The following is a 22,575-nucleotide window of genomic DNA, read 5'->3' on the forward strand; positions in this document are numbered from 1 at the left end:
TTTCCTTTTCTTCTAGAGAGCAAGGAGAAGGGCTATCACCTATCAAAGCTGTTAAAACTATCATTGATTTCCACACTGAGGGTAAGGAGGGGTTTGCAAGTCACATTTAGTTCAATGATCAGTTGAAATTCATTGCTGACATTTCCTTTCTTTTTTATCACATAAGCCCCTTGGTGGAAAGAACAGAAAGTCTCACACTCACAAAGGGTACCAGATTTAGACTTTAACATTATCTGCTAGTGAAGTGATGCAAGCAGTCACAGACATGCACCAGCAGAGTTGAAGGAAGAAGCCATTCATCATATGACATTAACCATTACCAGATCATGTGCTCTGAAGTGCACTGTGAATTAGAACTTCTGACAAATTCTACCACTCTCTTGCAAACAGCACAATTATTTTGAATTTGTGTGTGTCAAGTATGTTGATTTGTTTTAACAAATGCTCACAACTGTTTGGCATGTCATTAACTTTTAATATACTAAGAACAACCTCTCTAGATCCTCAAGAAGTTCTTGCAAGTACCAAATTATTTATAGGATCAATAGACAATGGGCATTGAATCTATTTCATCCAAAGGAAAAAATGCAATATCCTTATCACTCACCAAATGAAGTTTTGCCCAGAATTCAGGTCCTTCCTCCATCTCTCTGAGGCTTGGTGGAATGTACCAAAAGCAAACATTGGCATATTCAGGCTGAAGATGAAGAAAGTTTGAAAGTTTTTAATTAATCTTAGAATGCAATTCAACTCTTAGCTAGTTTCTTTCAGTCATCATGTGTGTCTTACATTGATAACATCAGAATCTGATAGATTAGACATCCATTCAACCTTACTTTTGATAACAGCTTATTGAGTAATTTTCTTCTCAGTTGGGTGCACCGAGAGAGTGCTCTCCCCTCTGGGTAAGGGATGTGCACAAGATCAAAAATAAACATAATGAAGTTTGAAGCTAACTCAACCCAGCTCTAACTAACCATTAGTTAGCACCTGATACACATATACCTAGAGATGCCCTGGTTCATCCCTCTTCAACCCTAATCCTTAAGTTATATCTCATACCACCATGTCCTTCAAATAATTTCTTCTCAACTTAAGGTGGCCAAAGTTGTCTTCTATTACCTGCTACACTTGACAAATGCAAAATCCCCAATTACCTGTGAGTCGGTAACATATGATATACTTGGGCTCCACTTAACCAGCCCTGCTGTGACCCTGGCCAATACAGCATCAGAAGGAAAATAAAGGCCATCAGTTCGACTACTGGCTCTCAAGTATCAGTATCAGGAAGGGTGTGAGGCTGCTAGACGGCTTGCACAAAATGAAGACTCTCAGCACCTGGGCTCAGAACACCCAGAGCTGAATACGTCCGTCATAGAAATGGCTGAAGAACTGGGTCATGCTGGGTCATGCCCACCCACTCAGCACCTTCCTCATCTGATTCTTCATGCTGACAGTTTTTGAAATGACTTCTATTTTCCCACCACAAACACAGTTTGTAGGTAATAACCGGTGTTATAATAGTTCTCAATAACCAAGTTATGCTCCATTGTCACTATAAAGTTTCAAAGTATTTCAGAGAGAAGAAACAGCTATCACCCCACATCTTAAAATCAAAACTGGTACTATAAAGAGTTTTGATTTTAATGGATTTTAAATTACAACTGATAGCCCAGAAACATTCCAGCTCAACAAGGTAAGCTCTTGATCTGATCATCCCTTCACCTTTGAAGTTTGCAACAGGCTTATTGAATTTGACCAAAAAACAAAAAAGGAGCTACAGAAAGAACAAACAAACAGAAGAGGAACCAAGATGGTGGACTAGAAGGATGTGCTCTCACTCCCTCTTGTGAGAACACCAGAATCACAACTAGCTGCTGGACAATCATGGACAGGAAGAGACTGGAACTCACCGAAAAAGATACCCCACATCCAAAGACAAAGGAGAAGCCACAATGAGACGGTAGGAGGGGCGCAATCACAGTAAAATCAAATCCCATAACTGCTGGGTGGGTGACTCACAGACTGGAGAACACTTATACCACAGAAGTCTACCCATTGGAGTGAAGGTTATGAGCCCCACATCAGGCTTCCCAACCTGGAGGTCTGGCAATGGGAGGAGGAATTCCTAGAGAATCAGACTTTGAAGGCTAGTGGGATTTGATTGCAGGACTTCAACAGGACTGGGGGAAACAGAGACTCCACTTTTGGAGGGCACACACAAAGTAGTGTGTTCATCAGGGCCCAGGGGAAGGAGCAGTGACCCCAGGGGAGACTGAACCAGACCTACCTGCTAGTGTTGGAGGGTCTCCTGCAGAGCCAGTGGGGGGGGTGATGTGACTCACCATGGGGACCAGAACACTGGCAGCAGAAGTTCTGGGAAGTACTCCTTGGCATGAGCCCTCCCAGAGTCTGTCATTAGCCCCACCAAAGAGCCCAGGTAGGCTCCAGTGTTGGATTGCCTCAGGCCAAACAACCAACAGGGAGGGAACCCAGCCCAACCAATCAACAGTCAAGCGGATTAAAGTTTTACTGAGCTCTGCCCACCAGAGCAACAGTCAGCTCTACCCACCACCAGTCCCGCCCATCAAACCTCTTAGATAGCCTCATCCACCAGAGGGCAGACTACAGGAACTACAATCCTGCAGCCTGTGGGAAAAAAAAACACATTCACAGAAAGATAGACAAGATGAAAAGTCAGAGGGCTATGTACCAGATGAAGGAACAAGATAAAACCCCAGAAAACAACTAAATGAAGTGGAGATAGGCAAACTTCCAGAAAAGAATTCAGATTAATGATAGGGAAGATGATCCAGGACCTCGGAAAAAGAATGGAGGCAAAGATTGAGAAGATGAAAGAAATGTTTAACAAAGATCTAGCAGAATTAAAGAACAAACAAACAGAGATGAACAATATCACAACTGAAATGAAAACTACACTAGAAGGAATCAATAGCAAAATAACTGAGGCAGAAAAATGGATAAGTGACCTGGAAGACAGAATGGTGGAATTCACTGCTGCGGAACAGAATAAAGAAAAGAGAATGAAAAGAAATGAAGACAGCCTAAGAGACCTCTGGGACAACATTAAACGCGACAACATTCGCATTATAGGTGTCCCAGAAGGAGAAGAGAGAGAGAAAGGAACCAAGAAAATATCTGAAGAGATTATAGTTGAAAACTTCCCTAACATGGGAAAGGAAAGAGCCAACCAAGTGCAGGAAGTGCACCGAGTCCCATATAGGATAAATCCAAGGAAAAACACACCAAGACACATAGTAATCAAATTGGCAAAAATTAAAGACAAAGAAAAATTATTGAAAGCAGCAAGGGAAAAACGACAAATAAAATACAAGGATTTCTCAGCAGAAACTCTACAAGCCAGAAGGGAGTGGCATGATAAACTTAAAGTGATGAAAGGGAAGAACCTACAACCAAGATTACTCTACCCAGCAAGGATCTCATTCAGATTTGATGGAGAAATCAAAAGCTTTACAGACAAGCAAAAGCTAAGAGAATTCAGCACCACCAAACCAGCTCTATAACAAATGCTAAAGGAACTTCTCTAAGTGGGAAACACAAGAGAAGAAAAGGACCTACAAAAACAAACCCAAAACAATTGAGAAAATGGTCACAGGAACATACATATCGATAATTACCTTAAACGTGAATGGATTAAATGCTCCAACCAAAGGACACAGGCTTGCTGAATGGATACAAAAACAAGATGCATATATATGCTGTCTACAAGAGACCCACTTCAGACCTAGGAACACATACAGACTGAAAGTGAGGGGATGGAAAAAGATATTCCATGCAAATGGAAATCAAAAGAAAGCTGGAGTAGCAATACTCATATCAGATAAAATAGACTTTAAAATAAAGAATGTTACAAGAGACAAGGAAGGACACTACATAATGATCCAGGGATCAATCCAAGAAGAAGATATAACAATTATAAATATATATGCACCCAACATAGGAGCACCTCAATACATGAGGCAAACGCTAACAGCTCTAAAAGAGGAAATCGACAGTAACACAATAATAGTGGGGGACTTTAACACCTCAGTTACATCAACAGACAGATAATCCAAAATGAAAAAAAATAAGGAAACAGAAGCTTTAAATGACACAATAGACCTGAAAGATTTAATTGATATTTATAGGACATTCCAACCAAAAACAGCAGATTACACTTTCTTCTCTAGTGCGCATGGAGCATTCTCCAGGATAGATCACATCTTGGGTCACAAATCAAGCCTCAGTAAATTTAACAAAATTGAAATCATATCAAGCATCTTTCCTGACCACAATGCTATGAGATTAGATATGAATTACAGGGAAAAAAACATAAAAAACACAAACACATGGAGGTTAAACAATACGTTATTAAATAACCAAGAGATCACTGAAGAAATCAAAGAGGAAATCAAAAAATACTTAGAGACAAATGACAACGACAACATGAGGATCCACAATCTATGGGATGCAGCAAATGCAGTTCTAAGAGGGAAGTTTATAGCTATACAAGCCTACCTCAAGAAACAAGAAATATCTCAAATAAACAATCTAACCTTACACCTAAAGGAACTAGAGAAAGAAGAACAAACAAAACCCAAAGTTAGCAGAAGGAAAGAAATCATCAGGATCAGAGCAGAAATAAATGAAACAGAAACAAAGAAAACAATAGCGAAGATCAATAAAACTAAAAGCTCGTTCTTTGAGAAGATAAACAAAATTGATAAACCATTAGCCAGACTCATCAAGATAAAGAGGGAGAGGACTCAATTCAATAAAATTAGAAATGAGAAAGAATAAGTTAAACAGACACCGCAGAAATACAAAGCATCCTAAGAGACTACTACAAGCAACTATATGTCCATAAAATGGACAACCTGGAAGAAACGGACAAATTCATAGAAAGGTATAACCTTCCAAGACTGAACCAGGAAGAAACAGAAAATATGAACAGACCAATCACAGGTAATGAAATTGAAACTGTGATTAAAAATCTTCTAACAAACAAAAGTCCAGGACCAGATGGCTTCACATGTGAATTCCATTAAACATTTAGAGAAGAGCTAACACCCATCCTTGCCAAACTCTTCCAAAAAATTGCAGAGGAAGGAACACTCCCAAACTCATTCTGTGAGGCCACCATCACCCTCACACCGAAACCAGACAAAGATACTACAAAAAAAGAAAATTACAGACCAATATCACTGATGAACATAGATGCAAAAATCCTCAACAAAATACTAGCAAACAGAATCCAACAACACATTAAAAGGATCATACACCATGATTAACTGGGATTTATCCCAGGGATGCAAGGATTCTTCAATATATGTGAATCAATCAATCTGATACACCATATTAACAAATTGAAGAATAAAACCCATATTATCATCTCAATAGATGCAGAAAAAGCTTTTGACAAAATTCAACACCAATTTATGATAAAGACTCCCCAGAAAGTGGGCATAGAGGGAACCTGCCTCAACATAATAAAGGCCATATATGACAAACCCACAGCAAACATCATTCTCAATGGTGAAAAACTGAAAGCATTTCCTCTAAGATCAGGAACAAGACAAGGATGTCCACTCTCACCACTATTATTCAACGTAGCTTTGGAAGTCCTAGCCACGGCAATCAGAGAAGAAAAAGAAATCAAAGGAATACAAACTGGAAAAGAAGAAGTAAAACTATCACTGTTTGCAGATGACATGATACGATACATAGAGAATCCTAAAAATGCCACCAGAAAACTACTAGAGCTAATCAATGAATTTGGTAAAGTTGCAGGATACAAAATTAATGCACAGAAATCTCTTGCATTCCTACACAGTAATGATGAAAAATCTGAAAGAGAAATTAAGGAAACACTCCCATTTACCATTGCAACAAAAAGAATAAAGTACCTAGGAATAAACCTACCTAGGGAGACAAAACAACTGTATGCAGAAAACTATAAGACACTGATGAAAGAAATTAAAGATGATACCAACAGATGGAGAGATATACCATGTTCTTGGATTGGAAGAATCAATATTGTGAAAATGACTATACTACCCAATGCAATCTACAGATTCAATGCAATCTCTATCAAATTACCAATGGCAATTTACAGAACTAGAACAAAAAATCTTAAAACTTGTATGGACACACAAAAGACCCCGAATAGCCAAAGCAGTCTTGAGGGAAAAAAATGGAGTGGGAGGAAACAGACTCCCTGACTTCAGACTATACTACAAAGCTACAGTAATCAAGACAATATGGTAATGGCACAAAAACAGAAACACAGATCAATGGAACAAGATAGAAAGCCCAGAGATAATCCCACGCACCTATGGTCAACTAATCTATGACAAAGGAGGCAAGGATATACAATGGAGAAAAGACAGCCTCTTAAATAAGTGGTGCTGGGAAAACTGGACAGCTACATGTAAAAGAATGAAATTAGAACACTCCCTAACACCATACACAAAAATAAACTCAAAATGGATTTGAGACCTAAATGTAAGACTGGACAGTATAAAACTCTTAGAGGAAAACATAGGAAGAACACTCTTTGACATAAATCACAGCAAGATCCTTTTTGACTCACCTCCTAGAGAAATGGAAATAAAAACAAAAATAAACAAATGGGACCTAATGAAACTTCAAAGCTTTTGCACAGCAAAGGAAACCATAAACAGGATGAAAAGACAACCCTCAGAATGGAAGAAAATATTTGCAAACGAATCAACGGATAAAGGCTTAATCTCCAAAATATATAAACAGCTCAAGCAGCTCAATAGTAAAAAAACAAACAACCCAATCAAAAAATGGGCAGAAGACCTAAATAGACGTCTCTCCAAAGAAGACATACAGATGGCCAAGAGGCACATGAAAAGCTGCTCAACCTCACTAATTATTAGATAATGTAAATCAAAACTACAATGAGGTATCACCTCACACCGGTTAGAATGGCATCTTCAGAAAATCTACAAACAACAGATGCTAGAGAGGGTGTGGAGAAAAGGGAATCCTGTTGCACTATTGGTGGGAATGTAAAAAACAGCCACTATGGAGAACAGTATGGAGGTTCCTTAAAAAACTAAAAATAGAACTACCATATGACCCAGCAATCCCACTACTGGGCATATACCCTGAGAAAACCATAATTCAAAAAGACACATGCACCCCAATGTTCATTGCAGCACTATGTACAATAGCCAGGTCATGGAAGCAACCTAAATGCCCATTGACAAACAAATGGATAAAGAAGATGTGGTACAAACATACAATGGAATATTATTCAGCCATAAAAAGGAATGAAATTGGGTCATTTGTAGAGACGTGGATGGACCTAGAGACTGTCATACAGAGTGAAGTAAGTCAGAAGGAGAAAAACAAATATAGTATATTAACACATATATGTGGAACCTAGAAAAATGGTGCAAATGAACCGGTTTGCAAGGCAGAAATAGTGACACAGATGTAGAGAACAAACGTATGGACACCAAGGGGGGAAGGTGGGGTGTGGTGGTGGTGTGATGAATTGGGAGATTGGGATTGACATGTATACACTGATGTGTATAAGATAGATAACTAATATTGAACATGGGAAAAATAAAGAAATGATTAAAAAAATAAAAAAACAAAATGGAGTACTTTGTAATTCAAGTCAATTTCCATAAACATTTATCATGAGACTACAATAGTCTTTACAGATTACACAATTTATACTTGGTTTTCTAATTTATGATTAATTTGGTTTCTCTAGGATAGAATGTACTGGCCTTCAAATTATTTAATCATCTAATGTGAATAAATCTTTTTGTGAATAAATAAAGTCACTATGGTTGATTAGAAAGTAGAAAAAAACAGAGTTATTATCTGTCACTAGATTCTAGGAATCTGTGTCTTTATATCAACGTAGATTTTTTTCCAGGTGCCATTTATGTCAGTTATCAATTTATTGCCTCTCAGCTCCAAATCCACCCTTTCTTTATGTTCCCCAATAATGGAGGTGGACTCTATAAATATTTCTCCTTTCCATCTGGTCCAATCGGAGACTTTATCAGCAGAGGGTGCTGGAGGGACACGGAGAAGGAAGAGGTGTCTCCTCCTGGTCACGTGTGCTCATCTCATGGGGCTCCTGCAGTAGGTGGGGCTCTTTTAAGCAGTTTTGGTGACCAGCAGCAAGTGGCCCCTGACAGCTTCCCCCAGCACCACGCCCTGTGGCGGCTTCACAGCAGCCTGGTCACAGGAGGATGCCCATAAATGGTTTTTCCTTGCACACTCTCCTCCGGGGATTTCATAGGGAGGGCTGCCAGCGAGGCATCTTGCCTTGGATGGCTTGAGTGAGTTCTAAAATATGGCAGTGCCCTGAAATCAGCGTCCTCCAGCACTCCAGGAGGTGGACTCCTAGAGACCCCACCTGTGTGACACCTTGGGGGACTGCCCTGTCATCTTGTGAGCCACACTGCACCCTCTCCAACCAAGTCTGGATCTCAGCCCTGGGTGGGGGTGGCCTCTTGCTCAGTGCTCCATCTCAGTTCTAGGAGTGATGTCTTTACAGTATCTGTTATTTCTGTATTTTTCTTTACAGTATCTGCTATTTCTGTATTTTTTAGGGTCTCTTTCTCTCTTGCGAGGCAATCTCCCATGACTCCAATCCCCTGTTAATAATTCTTTTTTTAAAATACGGAACTCTTCACAAATCTGCATGTCATCCTTGCACAGGGACCATCCTAATCTTTTCCGTATTATTCTAATTTTAATATATGTGCTGCTAAAGCAAGCACGATAATTCTTTACATTGCACTTTCCCACTTCAGATTACTGTGCAGTTTTTGTCTTTTTATTGGACCCTAATACATCATTAAATAAGCCATTCTTTTTCATTTGTATGGCAACATTGTGAATCATTTTGTAATAGTTTCTATCTGCTACCAGATCTGCTCTATATAAGTTAGGACCTAGTCCTTTTGAGCCACCTTTTATATTTTCTTCCTTCAATAAGTTTCGGTTTAGATATTTTGGAATTGACAAACCTGTGATATCTTTGCCCAGTCTCTTTTAGAATGGTGTGGCTTCAGTGCTATGATATTTGAAAACTGGTGAAGCCTTTTTGACATTTCATTTCATTGGAGGAAATTTGATGCTCCATTTGGTGGAATACCTTTACTATAGGCATTCCCCAAATTATTAAAACTTGGAAAAAACATCCCTTGAATATCCACAGGGAACATATTTGAGTTTTCCTGTCTCTTTGCCTCTGTAGCTTTTATTTTATATAGACTTTCTTCAAGTAGCTTCAAAGCAGTAAAGTGTATTTTCAGAGTAGAACCATTCACATGCCACTTAATTCCCTACATATATAAAAGTCTGACCTCTTGGGTGTCCTAGGACCACATTTAGTCCATATTGTCTAACACCACAACATTGAGAAGGCATAAAAGGGAATCCAAGTGTCTAGACCAGATAGATGACAGAGAAGGGTACAAAAAACCTGTAGCAGTAAAGGCATTGTCATCATCTTTAAAGATTCATGGAGGAGTAGAGAAGTGTCACTAAAGAAAAGATGGGTTCATTCTATCCTGATTTTCAAAGAGAAAGAAAGGAGATATATTCCAAGAAATAAAGCCAGTGCTTTGATGTCAATTCCAGCAAGGATTATTGAGCAAATAATATGAGACCCTTGGGGGAAAAAAAGTCAATGGTCACCAAGATAGTAGCTTGTATTCTCTAAAACTGAGTTTTGTCAAAAGAAATTCATCTCTGTTGCTGAAATATCATTAGATCACAATGATGATGATGATTAATAATAATAATAATAATAATAATAATAACTAGCAGTATGCTTTTTAATAAGTATAAATGTAGAATCTAGCACATAGACTGAAATGATCAATCATGCAAATATAGAATGGAGAAGGGGGTCATGATGGATTTTACCTGACTTCAAGCTCACAAGTTTTAAGTAACTGATTAGACTACTGAAAAATTCTGAAGGCAGCACTTAGCACAAAAAGCCTGGGTTTTGGAGTCACATGGATGCAGTTTGAATCCCAGCTTCACCAGGTGTTTGCTTGGACAAGTGTCAAACTCTCTAAATTCCAGCTTCCTAATCTATAAAATGGAGATTATATTGTCTACCCCACAGAGTTGGTTTGATGAGTAAAGAGATTATTTCCAACATTTACCACCACATCTGGCACACAGAAGGAACTCTACTAGTGTAGTGACTATTATTTGGAACTATATTGGTAGAAAGAAATGTGCTTTTCAAGTGGATAAACAGTCCCATTAAAATCTTCACTGGGTGAGACACATCACTGTTAATTTCTGCCTACCTATTAGAAGGGGAACATATAAAAGTTATAGCATGTCCAAAGAAGGGCAACTGAAATGTTCAATTTCATATGATTTAAACACAGAATATAACTCAAAATTTGTATATGTTCTAGATATTGGACCAGGCACTGGGATGAGAAACATGACTTACATTTTATGCTTATCTCCAGGGACTCAGAGAACAGTAATAAAGCTAGGTACAGGCAATCAAGCTGCAATGGTATGGGCATTTTAAAAGAAGAAATTTCTCATAATCCAAGAAATATTCCTGGCAAAGCGAAGAGTACACAGGTAGAAGCTGGTGCATTCAGGGTGATGGCAAGTACTTGGAATGACTAGATGGCAGGGTGTGCTGAAGAGGGGTGATGCTGGAAGCAGAGATGGGCATCCTTTCACAAAGGGCTTCCTCACTGGCCATGCTGGGGAGTCTGGGCTTGATTCCAGAGGCAACTGGAGAATTTCAGTCTAGGGGACAGATTTCATTCTATTAGAAAGCCCACAGGGTGGCTGCAGTGTGGAGATGGGATAAAGGGGTCTAAGACTGGAAGCAGGGGATGAGTTGGGAGACAGCACCAACCTGAGTGGTAAGGGGAGCCTGAACTAAGGTGGTGGCTTTAGGAGTAGAGAAGGGGAATAGTGAAGACAACATCGAGACTTTTGTTTAGATAAATCATAGTTCTAATGAAAAAGAAGAAGATGGATCATAGTTCTAATGGAAAAGAGTTCCAAAAATTCATCTGGAAAATCAATTTATCAAAATTTTGGTAAAGAAAATGGCTACACTTCAGCTTTAGAAATGATGAATTTGAGGTGACTGTGGGAGTCTGGAAAATTCCAGGACATACCTATATACAAAGGACTGGAGCTGAGGAGACAAGTCAGGGATGGAGACATTATTGAGACTGTTGATGACAAAGCTCTAGACATGGATAAAATATTTCAGGGACAGTATGTGGACACAGGAAAGGGCCAAGACAAAAGAATGGAGAACATTTAAGCAGTCCCCAGATGAAGAGACCTTCACACAGAGACTGAGAAGAAAAAGCCACATGGAAAGGAGAAAAACTGGGAGAGAAAGTTAAAGGAACCAAGACAGGAAAGAAGTGGATAATGGTGCAAAATGCTGCAGAAGTCCAACAAGAAGATTAAAGGATGTGCATTGAATTTAGCAAATAGAAGGTTGTTACGTTCTAGTAAAACTATATAAAAACTATATTTAAAAAACTATAAGTTGCAACGTGCTTGATACATATTGAATCCTAATAGTAGGATTCAGTAAGTATTAGAATATGAATATTTAGAGCTCCCTGGAAGAGGAATAAACTGTGAATTCTCTTACACAGGAAGTGTCCTGGCAGAAGTTGACTTCCTGTTACAAGAACTATCAAGAGAGGTTTCCTGCACTGAGCAGGAAGTTGACTAGATGTCCTTGAAGATCCTTTGTAACTCAGAAAGTCTATGAAACCTAAATAACCCTTTCTAAGGCAGAACTCAGGAAGAGAAAAACAAAAAGTTGAATAATTAGGACTCTCCCAAGAGATCAAAATAAAACATGTGAATGATAGTATATATCTCTAAGAAAACATCTATTAGGTCTTAGATCCAACATGGAAAAAAAAAGATAGGATTTTCAGGGGCCTATGAATAATGCAGAATTCCTTTGAAATGATAAGTTTCAATCATCTTCAAGAAGATATGCATTACTTTTGTTCTTTTCAGGGAAAGATATTCAAGTACTAGATACTCTGTGTGGTTGTGTTCATTTACTGTTTGTAATGTTCCACTTGACACTCTCACTGCCATCTGCTTCACAGCGAAATACACGTATATATCATTATAGACTCTGTTTTTTCCTAAATTGAAAACCTTGCAGTTTTACAGACCTGGGCTCTCATCAAACCTGTGTATCTCTTCTCTTAAGTATGCATTAGGGTTATATTTAATCAGTCCAAGGAAGGCATTTGTTAACAAAAAGAGGCTAATCAATTTGACACTTATATGTGAAATTCAAGGTCTAAATTTACTTTATTTCTCTAAATGGATACAGAGAAAAGAGGCAAATGCAGATCACATACAAAATCCCTTATAAGTAGGAATTCTGGAGGACCGTTGAAGGAGCCACCTTCCCTGCTTTGGGGCCATCTGGCTCCCACAGATAAAATATCCAGGGCAGAAGGCTGCCTAATGCTTAAAATCCACCTTAACTTTCATTACAAGGATGTGAATGTTGGCATTTCCCTAAAGATGATGGCAAGAGGTTCCTCCCTCAATTTTTAAGCCTTTAGGAAAGTATATAAATAACTTTTAAATCAGTTCATCATTTTTCTCGTCACTTTTTCTCTCAGCTCTATCAAAGATTGTGCAGTTCTGAGGTGTACAGCACTTTTCTTAAGACCTATAGCTCCCACAGCCAGAGAAATAAAAAAGGCAATTCAAACTTGAGAAAATAAAGAGGTAATTCAACCTCAAGAAAATAAAAAAGGTGATTCAAACTCATATTCAATCCAGTTGGATAGCTCTTGTTTCATCCTTACATGGTAAGTATGCATCTCTAGAAAATACAGACATTTTCTTCTGTAGTTATAATGCCATTGTCATGTCTAACAAAATCAGTGATAACTCCTACTAGTTCATATTAGAAATTCCCCAACTGTTTCAAAAGTTACTTTTTACAATTGGTTCCCTCAAACTAGGGTTCCAACAGGGTTGCAACTAGGGTTCCAATATGTTGCCTTTGGTTGTTCTGCCTCTTAGGTTTCTTTGACCCCGGAAGTGATCATCATCACACTCTCCTTTATTTTTCCTCATGCCGCTGACCTGTTGAAGAAACCAGGTCAGCTGTCCTGTGGAATGTTCCACATTCTAAACTGGTCTTCTTGCTTTTTTGTGGTGTTACCAGAAAGTCGTTTAAATATGGATTCTTCTGCTCTTTTTGCAAGTTCCTTTATATCCCTAGTTTTCAGGGAGTCTGGATTCTTAGAACCTTCTGATCGGATGCCCCCTTTGCAGACAGTGGGAGAATCCACGGCCAGGAGTCTCTGGAGCAGTGTTTCCCAAAGTCATCTGAGGACCATCATCACATCTCACCCAAGTTACTGCAACAGTCTCCCACCTTGTCTCGCTTATTCTTTTCTTGTCCTCCCCTCACCACCACCCCCTCCCTCTCTTCTCATGACATCCAGCACCATCTTTCAAAATGGAAGTCAGACTCCTCTCTGCTGAAAACTTCTCCAAAGATTACACTTGGAATAAAAGCCAAAGGTCTTTATCATGACCCACCTGGCTCCAGCAGATCTGGTCTCCGCCAACCTCTCCACACTATCACCTACTATATCTCCCCCTTGCTTAATGCACCTTCTTTTGGCTCCTCAAACACACAGAACTCTTTTCAGCTTCAAGCCTTGGCAGTTGTTTGTTGATTCTATCTAGAATGCCTTTCCCTCAAGCATCTGCGCGGCATGCTTCTTACCATCATTCAGCAGGTCTCAGCGCAGAGGCAACCCCAGAGGGCCCTACCTGCACCCCAACCAAACAGGCCACCACCACTCACACCCCAGTTTCAGCATTTTACCCTATTTATTTCCATTATAGTACTTCCCACATCCGGAACTGTCTAATGAGTTATTTGTAATTACTTATTATCTTTCATAAATCTGTTTTATTGTTTTCTTAAGACTTCCCCCAACTTGATGTTTCCCATGTAATAATTTGCTTGTTTATTGCCTGTCACTTTCCCTTTGAATGTAAGCACCATGAGAGTGGGGAACTTCCCTGTCTTATATCTCCAGCACGTAGCAATTGCTCAGTAAATCTTGCCAAATGAATACCAAAATTTAGCCAGATTGCTTATATACAGGATAGATTCCTTGGCTGCAGTCTCTAAGTGATTTTTATTATGTTAAAAATTGCTATAAAGTATATGCTATAAGAAGAGCTAAGCAAACCTCACACTTTATATTTCTTAAAAATCAGAATTAAATAATATTCTTCATATTTTCTAACCATATATTTTAGAAAAAAAACCCAATATTCTCTATCTCTGTAACCACCATATTTCTTATATATAGCAAACAATCCAACAACAAAATGACTTATTTTCCCATTGCTCCAAAGCTAATATGCTCTCATTATTTTATAAAAAGAGAAAACTATATGCATTATTGTACATTCACTTAATTGATTTTTCACAGAAGCACCACTATAGCACAGTTGAATATTTGCAGTACAATCATTATGCAATTTATATATCAAGAGAGAGGTCATAATTTATTCAGTATTATCCCTGGTAATTATTATTGAGCACTGTAATTTTCAATACTTAAAGGCAAGTGTGTTCTCTGAATCCAACAAAGGAAAAATACTCACTATTAGAGTAAATTAACATAATGGACTCTATGAATTAAGCTAATGACTTGTTTCTAAGTCTGCAACACAAAAACCAATGAAATATAATAGATTAGAAAATTACCACCTTCATCACTGTTGACTGACAAAATCACAAGCACAATTCTGTAATCACTTACTTCCATCAGTAATTTGAATCCTTCTCTTTTCTTGATTTCTTCTACTAGGTACCTAAAAAAAAGTCACAATAATATTTATAATCTGCAATCTAAAAATTCCATGAACATGGCTGACATACAATAAATCTATAATTTCTGATGCAGAGACAAGGCTTAGAAATAAGTAAGGGTACATGTACAGGCACAGGTTTGTATTTAGACAGATACACCTGAGCCTACTGCAGTCCACTGGGGCCTGAGTAAAAAGGTACATCTCTTTGATGAGATGATGTCTAGCTTACATGTTAGCATCAGACTTCAACCCAAGTGTGAAAGCCACACAAAGTAGATCGGATATATATCTCATTCATATTCTAGATGGGGATTTAGCTTAGGTACTTAAATTATCTAGCTGGCTTGGGGGTAAAAGTTTTTGGTGTGTAGTCTTGCCTGTGTGTTCTTTTAAGATCAAGGAAGTGCAACATCATCCTTCCCAAGGCCAGGCCAGAGGGAAGAAAGACTGATCACTGGTATCATGCCAAAAGTAAGTAGGTTGTAGCCATTGATAGAATGTCTATGAAGTTATCTTGAATGTCAGGGAAAAAAGAATTATCATGCCATAAGCAAAGGGCACAGCTACATGAGATATGGAATGTGATGGAGAAAAGACTAAAATGACATTGAGAATGTAGAGTAAATTAACACTGACTCTGACCCACTGGGCTTGGTTATTGTCTAAATAAAAAGATAAACCTTCTGAACAATTGGCCTTGAAAACTAGTGATTTGTTCATGAGCTTTGAAAAGTTCATAACACTTGACCTAGTATTTCAAATTTGGCGGTCAAATGTAAGGAAATGATTGGAGGTGCTGACAAAAATGTACTTTCCAGAGTATTTTGTAATTTTATATGTTATAGCCAAAAATAAAGGAAGGAAGGAAGAAAGCAGGCAAGCAAGCAAGCACTGGCTTTGAAAATCCTGTCCGGTCATACGGAATTATGGTACCATCATATGGAATTGATTGTGTAACTAAATTACATATATTCAATTAATATTTAAGGGCAACAAAGAAATGCTCCTCTTTGGACCTCAATTCCCTTACCTGTAAAACTGGAATAACACATTCTGATTTTCCAATCTCAAAAGGATGTTGTAAAAAAAATAAATTAAATCACATGTAAAAAATTGTGTAGAATATAAACTGTGGAAATGGGGGATTATTATTACTATGTTTATTTACTAAAGGACATTCTAGAATGTGGATATGGAATATACCAGTCAATGGGATGAAGTTCTTTTTTCCCCAAACAATTTTTTTAGCTTTTTGCATAAGGTTAAGTATTGGTGCTTAGCATACAGATTATATCATCTTTAAATTATAAAATATCTTAAAAAATCCTATCAGTATTAACTGGATAATATGAATCTTTTATTTTGAGCAATAATGTTGTGACACCACACACGTGCATGCGCGTGCACACACACACACACACACACACACACAAAGATTCACAAAGTATTTGATGTTCTTTCTACATACTCCTTTCCCTGAACGTTTTTTCAGGAGATGTCATGTAGCTGTAAAGTTTTTACACCGTTAGCATACTGCCTAACTTTCGATAAAAGCAATTCCAATGGTCAATAAACATTAGAAAAGATGCTCAAGATCACTGGTAATCAAAGAAGTGCAAATTAAAATAACAATACTAAACCTGTTGCCCACAGGACACTGGAAACAAATTTAAAGAGGGACAACATCCAGTGCTAGTGAATCTGATAGAAAGCTGCTATAAACCTTTCAAAATTACTAATACTCGCGGCTTCTGATCCAGCAAACCACTTATGAGGTGCTGGTCTACCAGGAAAACCTCATCAACACTAAGAAAGATAGATAGAGAGATGGAGAGAGAGAGAGATAGATAGATATATAGATGCATACACAAATGTTGCTGCATCTAAACCTACATGTGCATGCGTATGTGTGTGTATTCCATACGGAATAATTAGAAACAAGATTAATATCCAGAAATTGGCAAAGGGTAAAATAAAATGTATTATAGCAACACATGTACTACGATGCAGCTATTAAAGAGAATGGATTATATCCACTTCAATTAAACCACAGGGATGCTCATGATGTATTAGTAAGAGATGAAAGCAAGGGACTGAGGAATGTAGATAATATGATTTTTTTTTTAAGAAAATGTAAGAAAAAGAAAAAGCATAAGTGATCCCTCTCCTCATGTATATATGAGCTCGGAATGAAGTATGGAAGACCACATCCTAAAGACATCTTTGATGTCTGTCTGAGGAAGCGAGAAACAGGATGCAATGGGGAGGTAGGGACTATTTACTCTCTTTATATCTCTGCAAAGCTTCATAGGTGTGGTTACTCATAATTTTTGAAAAGGAAATTAATAAAAGAAAAAAATACAAATCACAAAGCAAAATAAATAGACATATACAATCTTTATCTATACAAGGAAAGCTTCATGAACCCTATTTTTTCTTACCTTTTCAGGCACAAATATAATGGCAATCTGCTAACTCAGTGCCATGATTCCATTCTGAGGGGGCCTGCACTAATCCTGGATACCCCCAGGCTATGAAATCCAGGGAATGACTCTAGAAGATTCTAGTTCTGCAGTTGATCAACTTAGTGATTCTAAGCAAACTCCTCAGACTCCCTGAGCCCTCCTCAGTTTCCTCATGCACATAATGGAGATGTGGAACTAAATTTGTAAAATCCTTCCCCAACAGATTAAGACTGTTAAGATGAAACTTAGACACACTGCCTATAGTCTCAGTTTAAAATATCTGTCAAACCGGCTAACACTGCTCCTGGGAGAAAGGCATCCTAAGGCAGAGCTGAAATCATTTCAGTTAAAACTCTGCTCTTTGCTAACCACGTGGATCTGGGCTTTGTGTCTGATCAATGCCCCCATGCAGTCACTCTCAGAACCTGTAAAGCCCAGTGTAACAAACACTCCAACTGAACTGAGGGTGGAGGTGATTTGGATAAAGAGTTATAACAATAATAAAAGGTTTACACCAGACTTCCCAAACTATGTTCCTTGGTATACCGTGTTAATAGGTTTCCCACATGAAAGGGTTCCATTCAAATAAATTTGAGCAATGCTAGGCATATCCATTAGATTGCTTTTGCTTAAAATTAGAAGTGTACTTGACTTAATTCATGAGAACATTTATTGAGCTGGTTGGAAAGTTCAGTAATGTCACCAAGAACCAGGCATTTTCTATTATTTCAGCCTGCCATGTTCAGAGTGTTAGTGAATTCACTTGTGTTCACAAGATGGCAGCCACAGCTCCACACATCACATCCATATGTGACAGTGTCCCAGGAAGAAAGAGAGGAAGCTGGAGCAAAATGCATTTTCTCTTAATTTCTATTTAGGTAAGAACATTTTCCTCAGAAGCCTTCATAGAATTCTTCCTGTATCTTATTAACTGAACCTAAGTCATATATCCATCCCTAAGCTAATGATTGGCAAAGGGGATAGGCTTAGGCCAATGTTCCCAGCTGGAATATTGCTATCTATATAAAATTGAGGTTCTGTTGGCAAGGAAAAAGGAAGAATGGTTTTTGGATGAACAGTCAACAATGTCTGTCTACTGGCTAAAGTTTAAAATGTTTCTATATTATAAGACCCTCAGAGCCTTTAATGTGCTAATGAACACTTTGAACCTCCAAGAGGGGACCAATGTATTGGTTAGCATTGTCCAAACATATTTGACTGTGGAAACATTTTTTGGAAGAGCATCTATTAAGATCTTCTGGAAGTCTATTATCCCACGGAGCATAGGTTCAGAAATGCTAGCATAAAGTGCCTCTTCTATAGGGTACCTACCCTCTTCTTAAATAAATGCTTAAATGAAATGAGTTTTTGGGGAGGGGATTCAAATAAGGTTTAAGTCACTTCTGCCTACATTCATAGGATGAGTTATTCCTCGCAACTTTTCAGTATATGGAAACAGCCTAAAGATAAAATACACTAAAAAAAAAACTCTATTCTTATCTGATACAAGCCAGAAAAAAAAAAGATATACATTGAGTTTTTTGATAAAACTCAGGAACCATAAAACACTTCTACCAAAAGGCATCCAGGTAAATGGGTTCAAAAAAGCAACAATAGCATCAAAAAATTCACAGTCCTTCCCACTAAGCTTAGCAAAAAAGAGAGAAGAGAGAAAAAAATACACATTAGAAGTTTTCACCAGTCCTATTGGGTAAAAAACTCATTTTATTAAGATCCTGGCTTAGTTTTGAAATGTACATTAATGAAATCTTGCTCTGAAACATTTCCCTCCTTAGTTCCATGAGTCCATTTAACAGTTGTGCATTTCACTTGCCCTTTTGCAGGACATACATTCCTTTCCAGAAATAGCCTTTCCAGTCCCTTTCTCAATTCACTAGCCACTTGGAGTCTCCCTGGAGCGCTCTGGACCAAGTGCCTCTCCCAGTCTCATCTCATGTGAAATTTCTTCTGATGCAGTGGACCTCCCAGAACTCCTGGGATTTTTTTCCATATGCTTTCTGTATGCTCTGCATTTATGAGAACATATTGCATGGCATGCATGTGTGATTCATCACAGATATCTACATGCTACATTTTACAGCATTGTGATGTTTTTAAAATTACAAATATAAAGAAAAAAATGAAAACGTTGGACCTTCTATAGTCTTCTAGACTCTCTCCCTCTCCTCACCTAGAGAAATACACTAGCACAAAATTGCCTTGTGTTTCTGCTTACCTTTTCCATACTAGTACCAATAAATCCCTCAGTATTCATGCAAGTCAGTGAAATGAATTCCATCTGAGAGATTACAGAGATTGTGTGTCAGAGGAATAGATAAATGATACACTGGAGACCTAGCAACATAGCAGAATGGGAGTTCCTGACCTGTTTGTTGTTCTTGAAAAGACTTACGCACATGACTCTTCTAGATTTGCTTTAAAACTTACCCCTTAGTGAATATCCATTTAACTTGAGTGTTGTAACAAAGGCCTACAAGGTGCCCTCAGCAACCAGTAGCCCTGGGTATTGTAACACATTTTCAACTTTTCTAACTAGATATCAGAGATCACAATCACCTTGTGCCAGAAATGGTGGTTTTAAACCTCAGCCTTCCGGGTTTCAAATATGCTTAATAATCACATGCTGCTTTAGGTTCCCAAAGTCACTGGTTTTCCAACAACCAAAGGAGAAAGCAAGTTTTTTGTCATTAATATTTCTTGAGAGAAATGTTCTCTCATCCATTGGAATGACAAGGGTCAAATGGAAATTAGGGAAAGCCTTAGAGATCTTCTAGGAACTAATTAGTTCCTTCTTGCTGGATTTCTGACAACTCATAAAATAGGAATCATTGTCCTCTTGAAAAGGTCTGCTCTTGCTTTCCTAAGGGAAGAGGGAACATCTGATCAGGGTGATGGCCGTCCATTGGTCCATCAAAATCTGGTCCTTAAATCTTAAGGTCAATATACAAATTTTAAAACTAAGTTCCATTCAGATTCAGGAACATGGAAATGTTGTTTCTATGGAATCAGTGCAATCCTTACTTCAATATGCCAGGGGAAAAGAGTTGCACAGCCTTCTCTGTGCTTAAGAGACCTGACCTAGGTAGGGCCTGTGGGAATGGACATCTTATCTACCTCAGGCTGCTGATGACAGATGTGTACCACAAATAGTAACACAATTGTCATCTGCAGCTTTACTTTGCTAGAGTTGTTATCTACTGGAGAAAATCATACTTCTTGGAAACAAAACAGTGTTGGTCTGACCTAGAAATTAAGCCAAATAGAGTCTTTTGACAGTGGATGAGAATCATTTTTATTAGGTAAACTCTAAAACAAGTGGCTGCAGGTCAGTAGGCTTGATGAGAAATGGTATTTTAACTCCCACCAGCCAGTGGTTTGAACCGATTATGCTGGCTCATATAATCAATGGTAGTATAGAGTTAGTTTGTACTAGCTAGTGAGAGCCAATTGTTAAATAATCAGAAATTTAACAGCCGCGACTGTTGGTAGCTTGCAATTTTCCACAGTGGGAATATTTACACCATGGAAATTGGCAGACATTACAAATTGGGGCCTTTTTCCCCTCCTGAGAAACAGTTTACCAGTGCACAACTGCACATAGGCTCCAACTAATAGACTAGACCTCAGAATTCAGATAATGTTTCCTCTTTCCTAAAAAGCAGAACCACATTCAATTTGAAAAGACATAAAATCATGAAAATAAAGCACTTGTGTTGCTATTGTGAAATAATTCTTAATCCCAGAGAAACGTTCTCCAAGTTTATAATTTCACATTCATTCCAAGTGACATGCCTAAAAGGACTCTTCCTTGGCACCTGTCACTGGGGATAGGGGAAGAGGATGGCTTTTGCCCACCCCAGGAATGGACTGTTGGATATCAAGAATGTGGAAAGTTAAGACAAGAAAACCATTATGACTAACGGCATGACAGAAAAGGGATTATTTTAAATATAGGTCACAGAGTCTGCAGTGACGCTCGCTGAAATGTTAATTCAATTCAATTCAACTTGACAAACATTTACAAACAATGTGCTGTTGAACTAAATTGAAATGTTTACATTTATCCTCCTGTGATATTTCTCTGCAAAATTAGGAAGTAACCTTAGACTATAAATTAAATTCCACCCTGAGATGAATGTTAACTTTGTAATAAATACGATCATCAAATATTTACATCTAGCCTTGTTTCAAGACACCTGTCATCGAATTACTTAGCAGCTTTGATAAAATAATGCAGAGTCTACCATACTTAAATAGTATGAGAAAAATACAAACAAGGGAACAGAGCTTTCTGAACTTTTAGTTTAATGGGCAACTGTGAATATTTATGGTAGACAGTTTCATGTTTTCACCCCTGTGTAGTTATCTCCCCACTTCTGACGAAGGCACTTTATCCCTGCTTCTAAGAGAGGTACACTCCTCACCCAGTGTCAGTATATTCTATATACGTAGGAGGAGTCGACAGTCTTCCCAGTGCCAAGGGAGAGCATGTGACTCAATATCACATTTCCCTGACAACAGTGATTGATTCAGATATGGACATTTGCCTCATTCAAAAGGAATTAAAACTTTCCTTGGGATTGTTGAGAAAGGAGCACTCTTTCCTTTTGACCTTGAAGTTGAACCTGGGAGGCTATAGATCTGACCCTCCTGGCAGCTACCTTCCTACAGAGGAATAAACTGAACATGGAGGAGAACAGACCTGATTGATGGACAGAGATTAAGGCCTGGTGATCTTGTTTAAGCCCCTAGAATAAGCCATTCCATAGTCATCATTACGCTGGCTTATCAGTAACATGAGCAAATAAATTACCTTTCTTTGTTTATAATGCCTTGAATGAAGGTTTCTGTTGCTTACCAACAGACACAGTATTTACAGATTTTTCAAACTACTTTTTAAACCAAAATCACCAGAATTGCTGATTTCTAATAGTCTTCTGAAAGTGCCAAAGCCGTCTTTTCCCCTGTCCTTATATCTAAGCCCTTCGCCATGTAATCTTGCAGTTCTTTCTGCCTCTTGACATTGAGTTTGGCCATCTGACATTGAGTTAGGCCATCTGATCTCCTTTGGTCACTGGAATGCTAATAGACATGATGCAATCAGGAGCTTAAAGTATGCTTGCCTTCTTGGGCTTCTGTTACCACCATCACAAAACCAGGCTCT

At 38.2% G+C, this 22,575-nt stretch overlaps 1 protein-coding gene and 1 non-coding gene across 2 annotated transcripts in view; both read right to left on the reverse strand.

The window, feature by feature from the left end:
* Positions 1-22,575, reverse strand: part of GADL1 (glutamate decarboxylase like 1) — a 182,415-nt gene that overhangs the window by 70,599 nt on the left and 89,241 nt on the right. Inside the window, exons 13-14 of the mRNA XM_036870770.1 lie at positions 14,874-14,925; positions 608-697 (exon numbers count right to left, since the gene is read on the reverse strand). Coding sequence (XP_036726665.1) covers positions 608-697; positions 14,874-14,925 — 142 coding nt within the window. The remainder of the gene's footprint in view (positions 1-607; positions 698-14,873; positions 14,926-22,575) is intronic.
* LOC118904646 lies at positions 8,692-8,798 on the reverse strand. The gene has a single exon (XR_005022093.1). It is a non-coding gene; the product is annotated as a U6 spliceosomal RNA (small nuclear RNA).

Source organism: Balaenoptera musculus, chromosome 11 (genome assembly GCF_009873245.2).
Source record: "Balaenoptera musculus isolate JJ_BM4_2016_0621 chromosome 11, mBalMus1.pri.v3, whole genome shotgun sequence".
Lineage (NCBI taxonomy): Eukaryota > Metazoa > Chordata > Mammalia > Artiodactyla > Balaenopteridae > Balaenoptera > Balaenoptera musculus.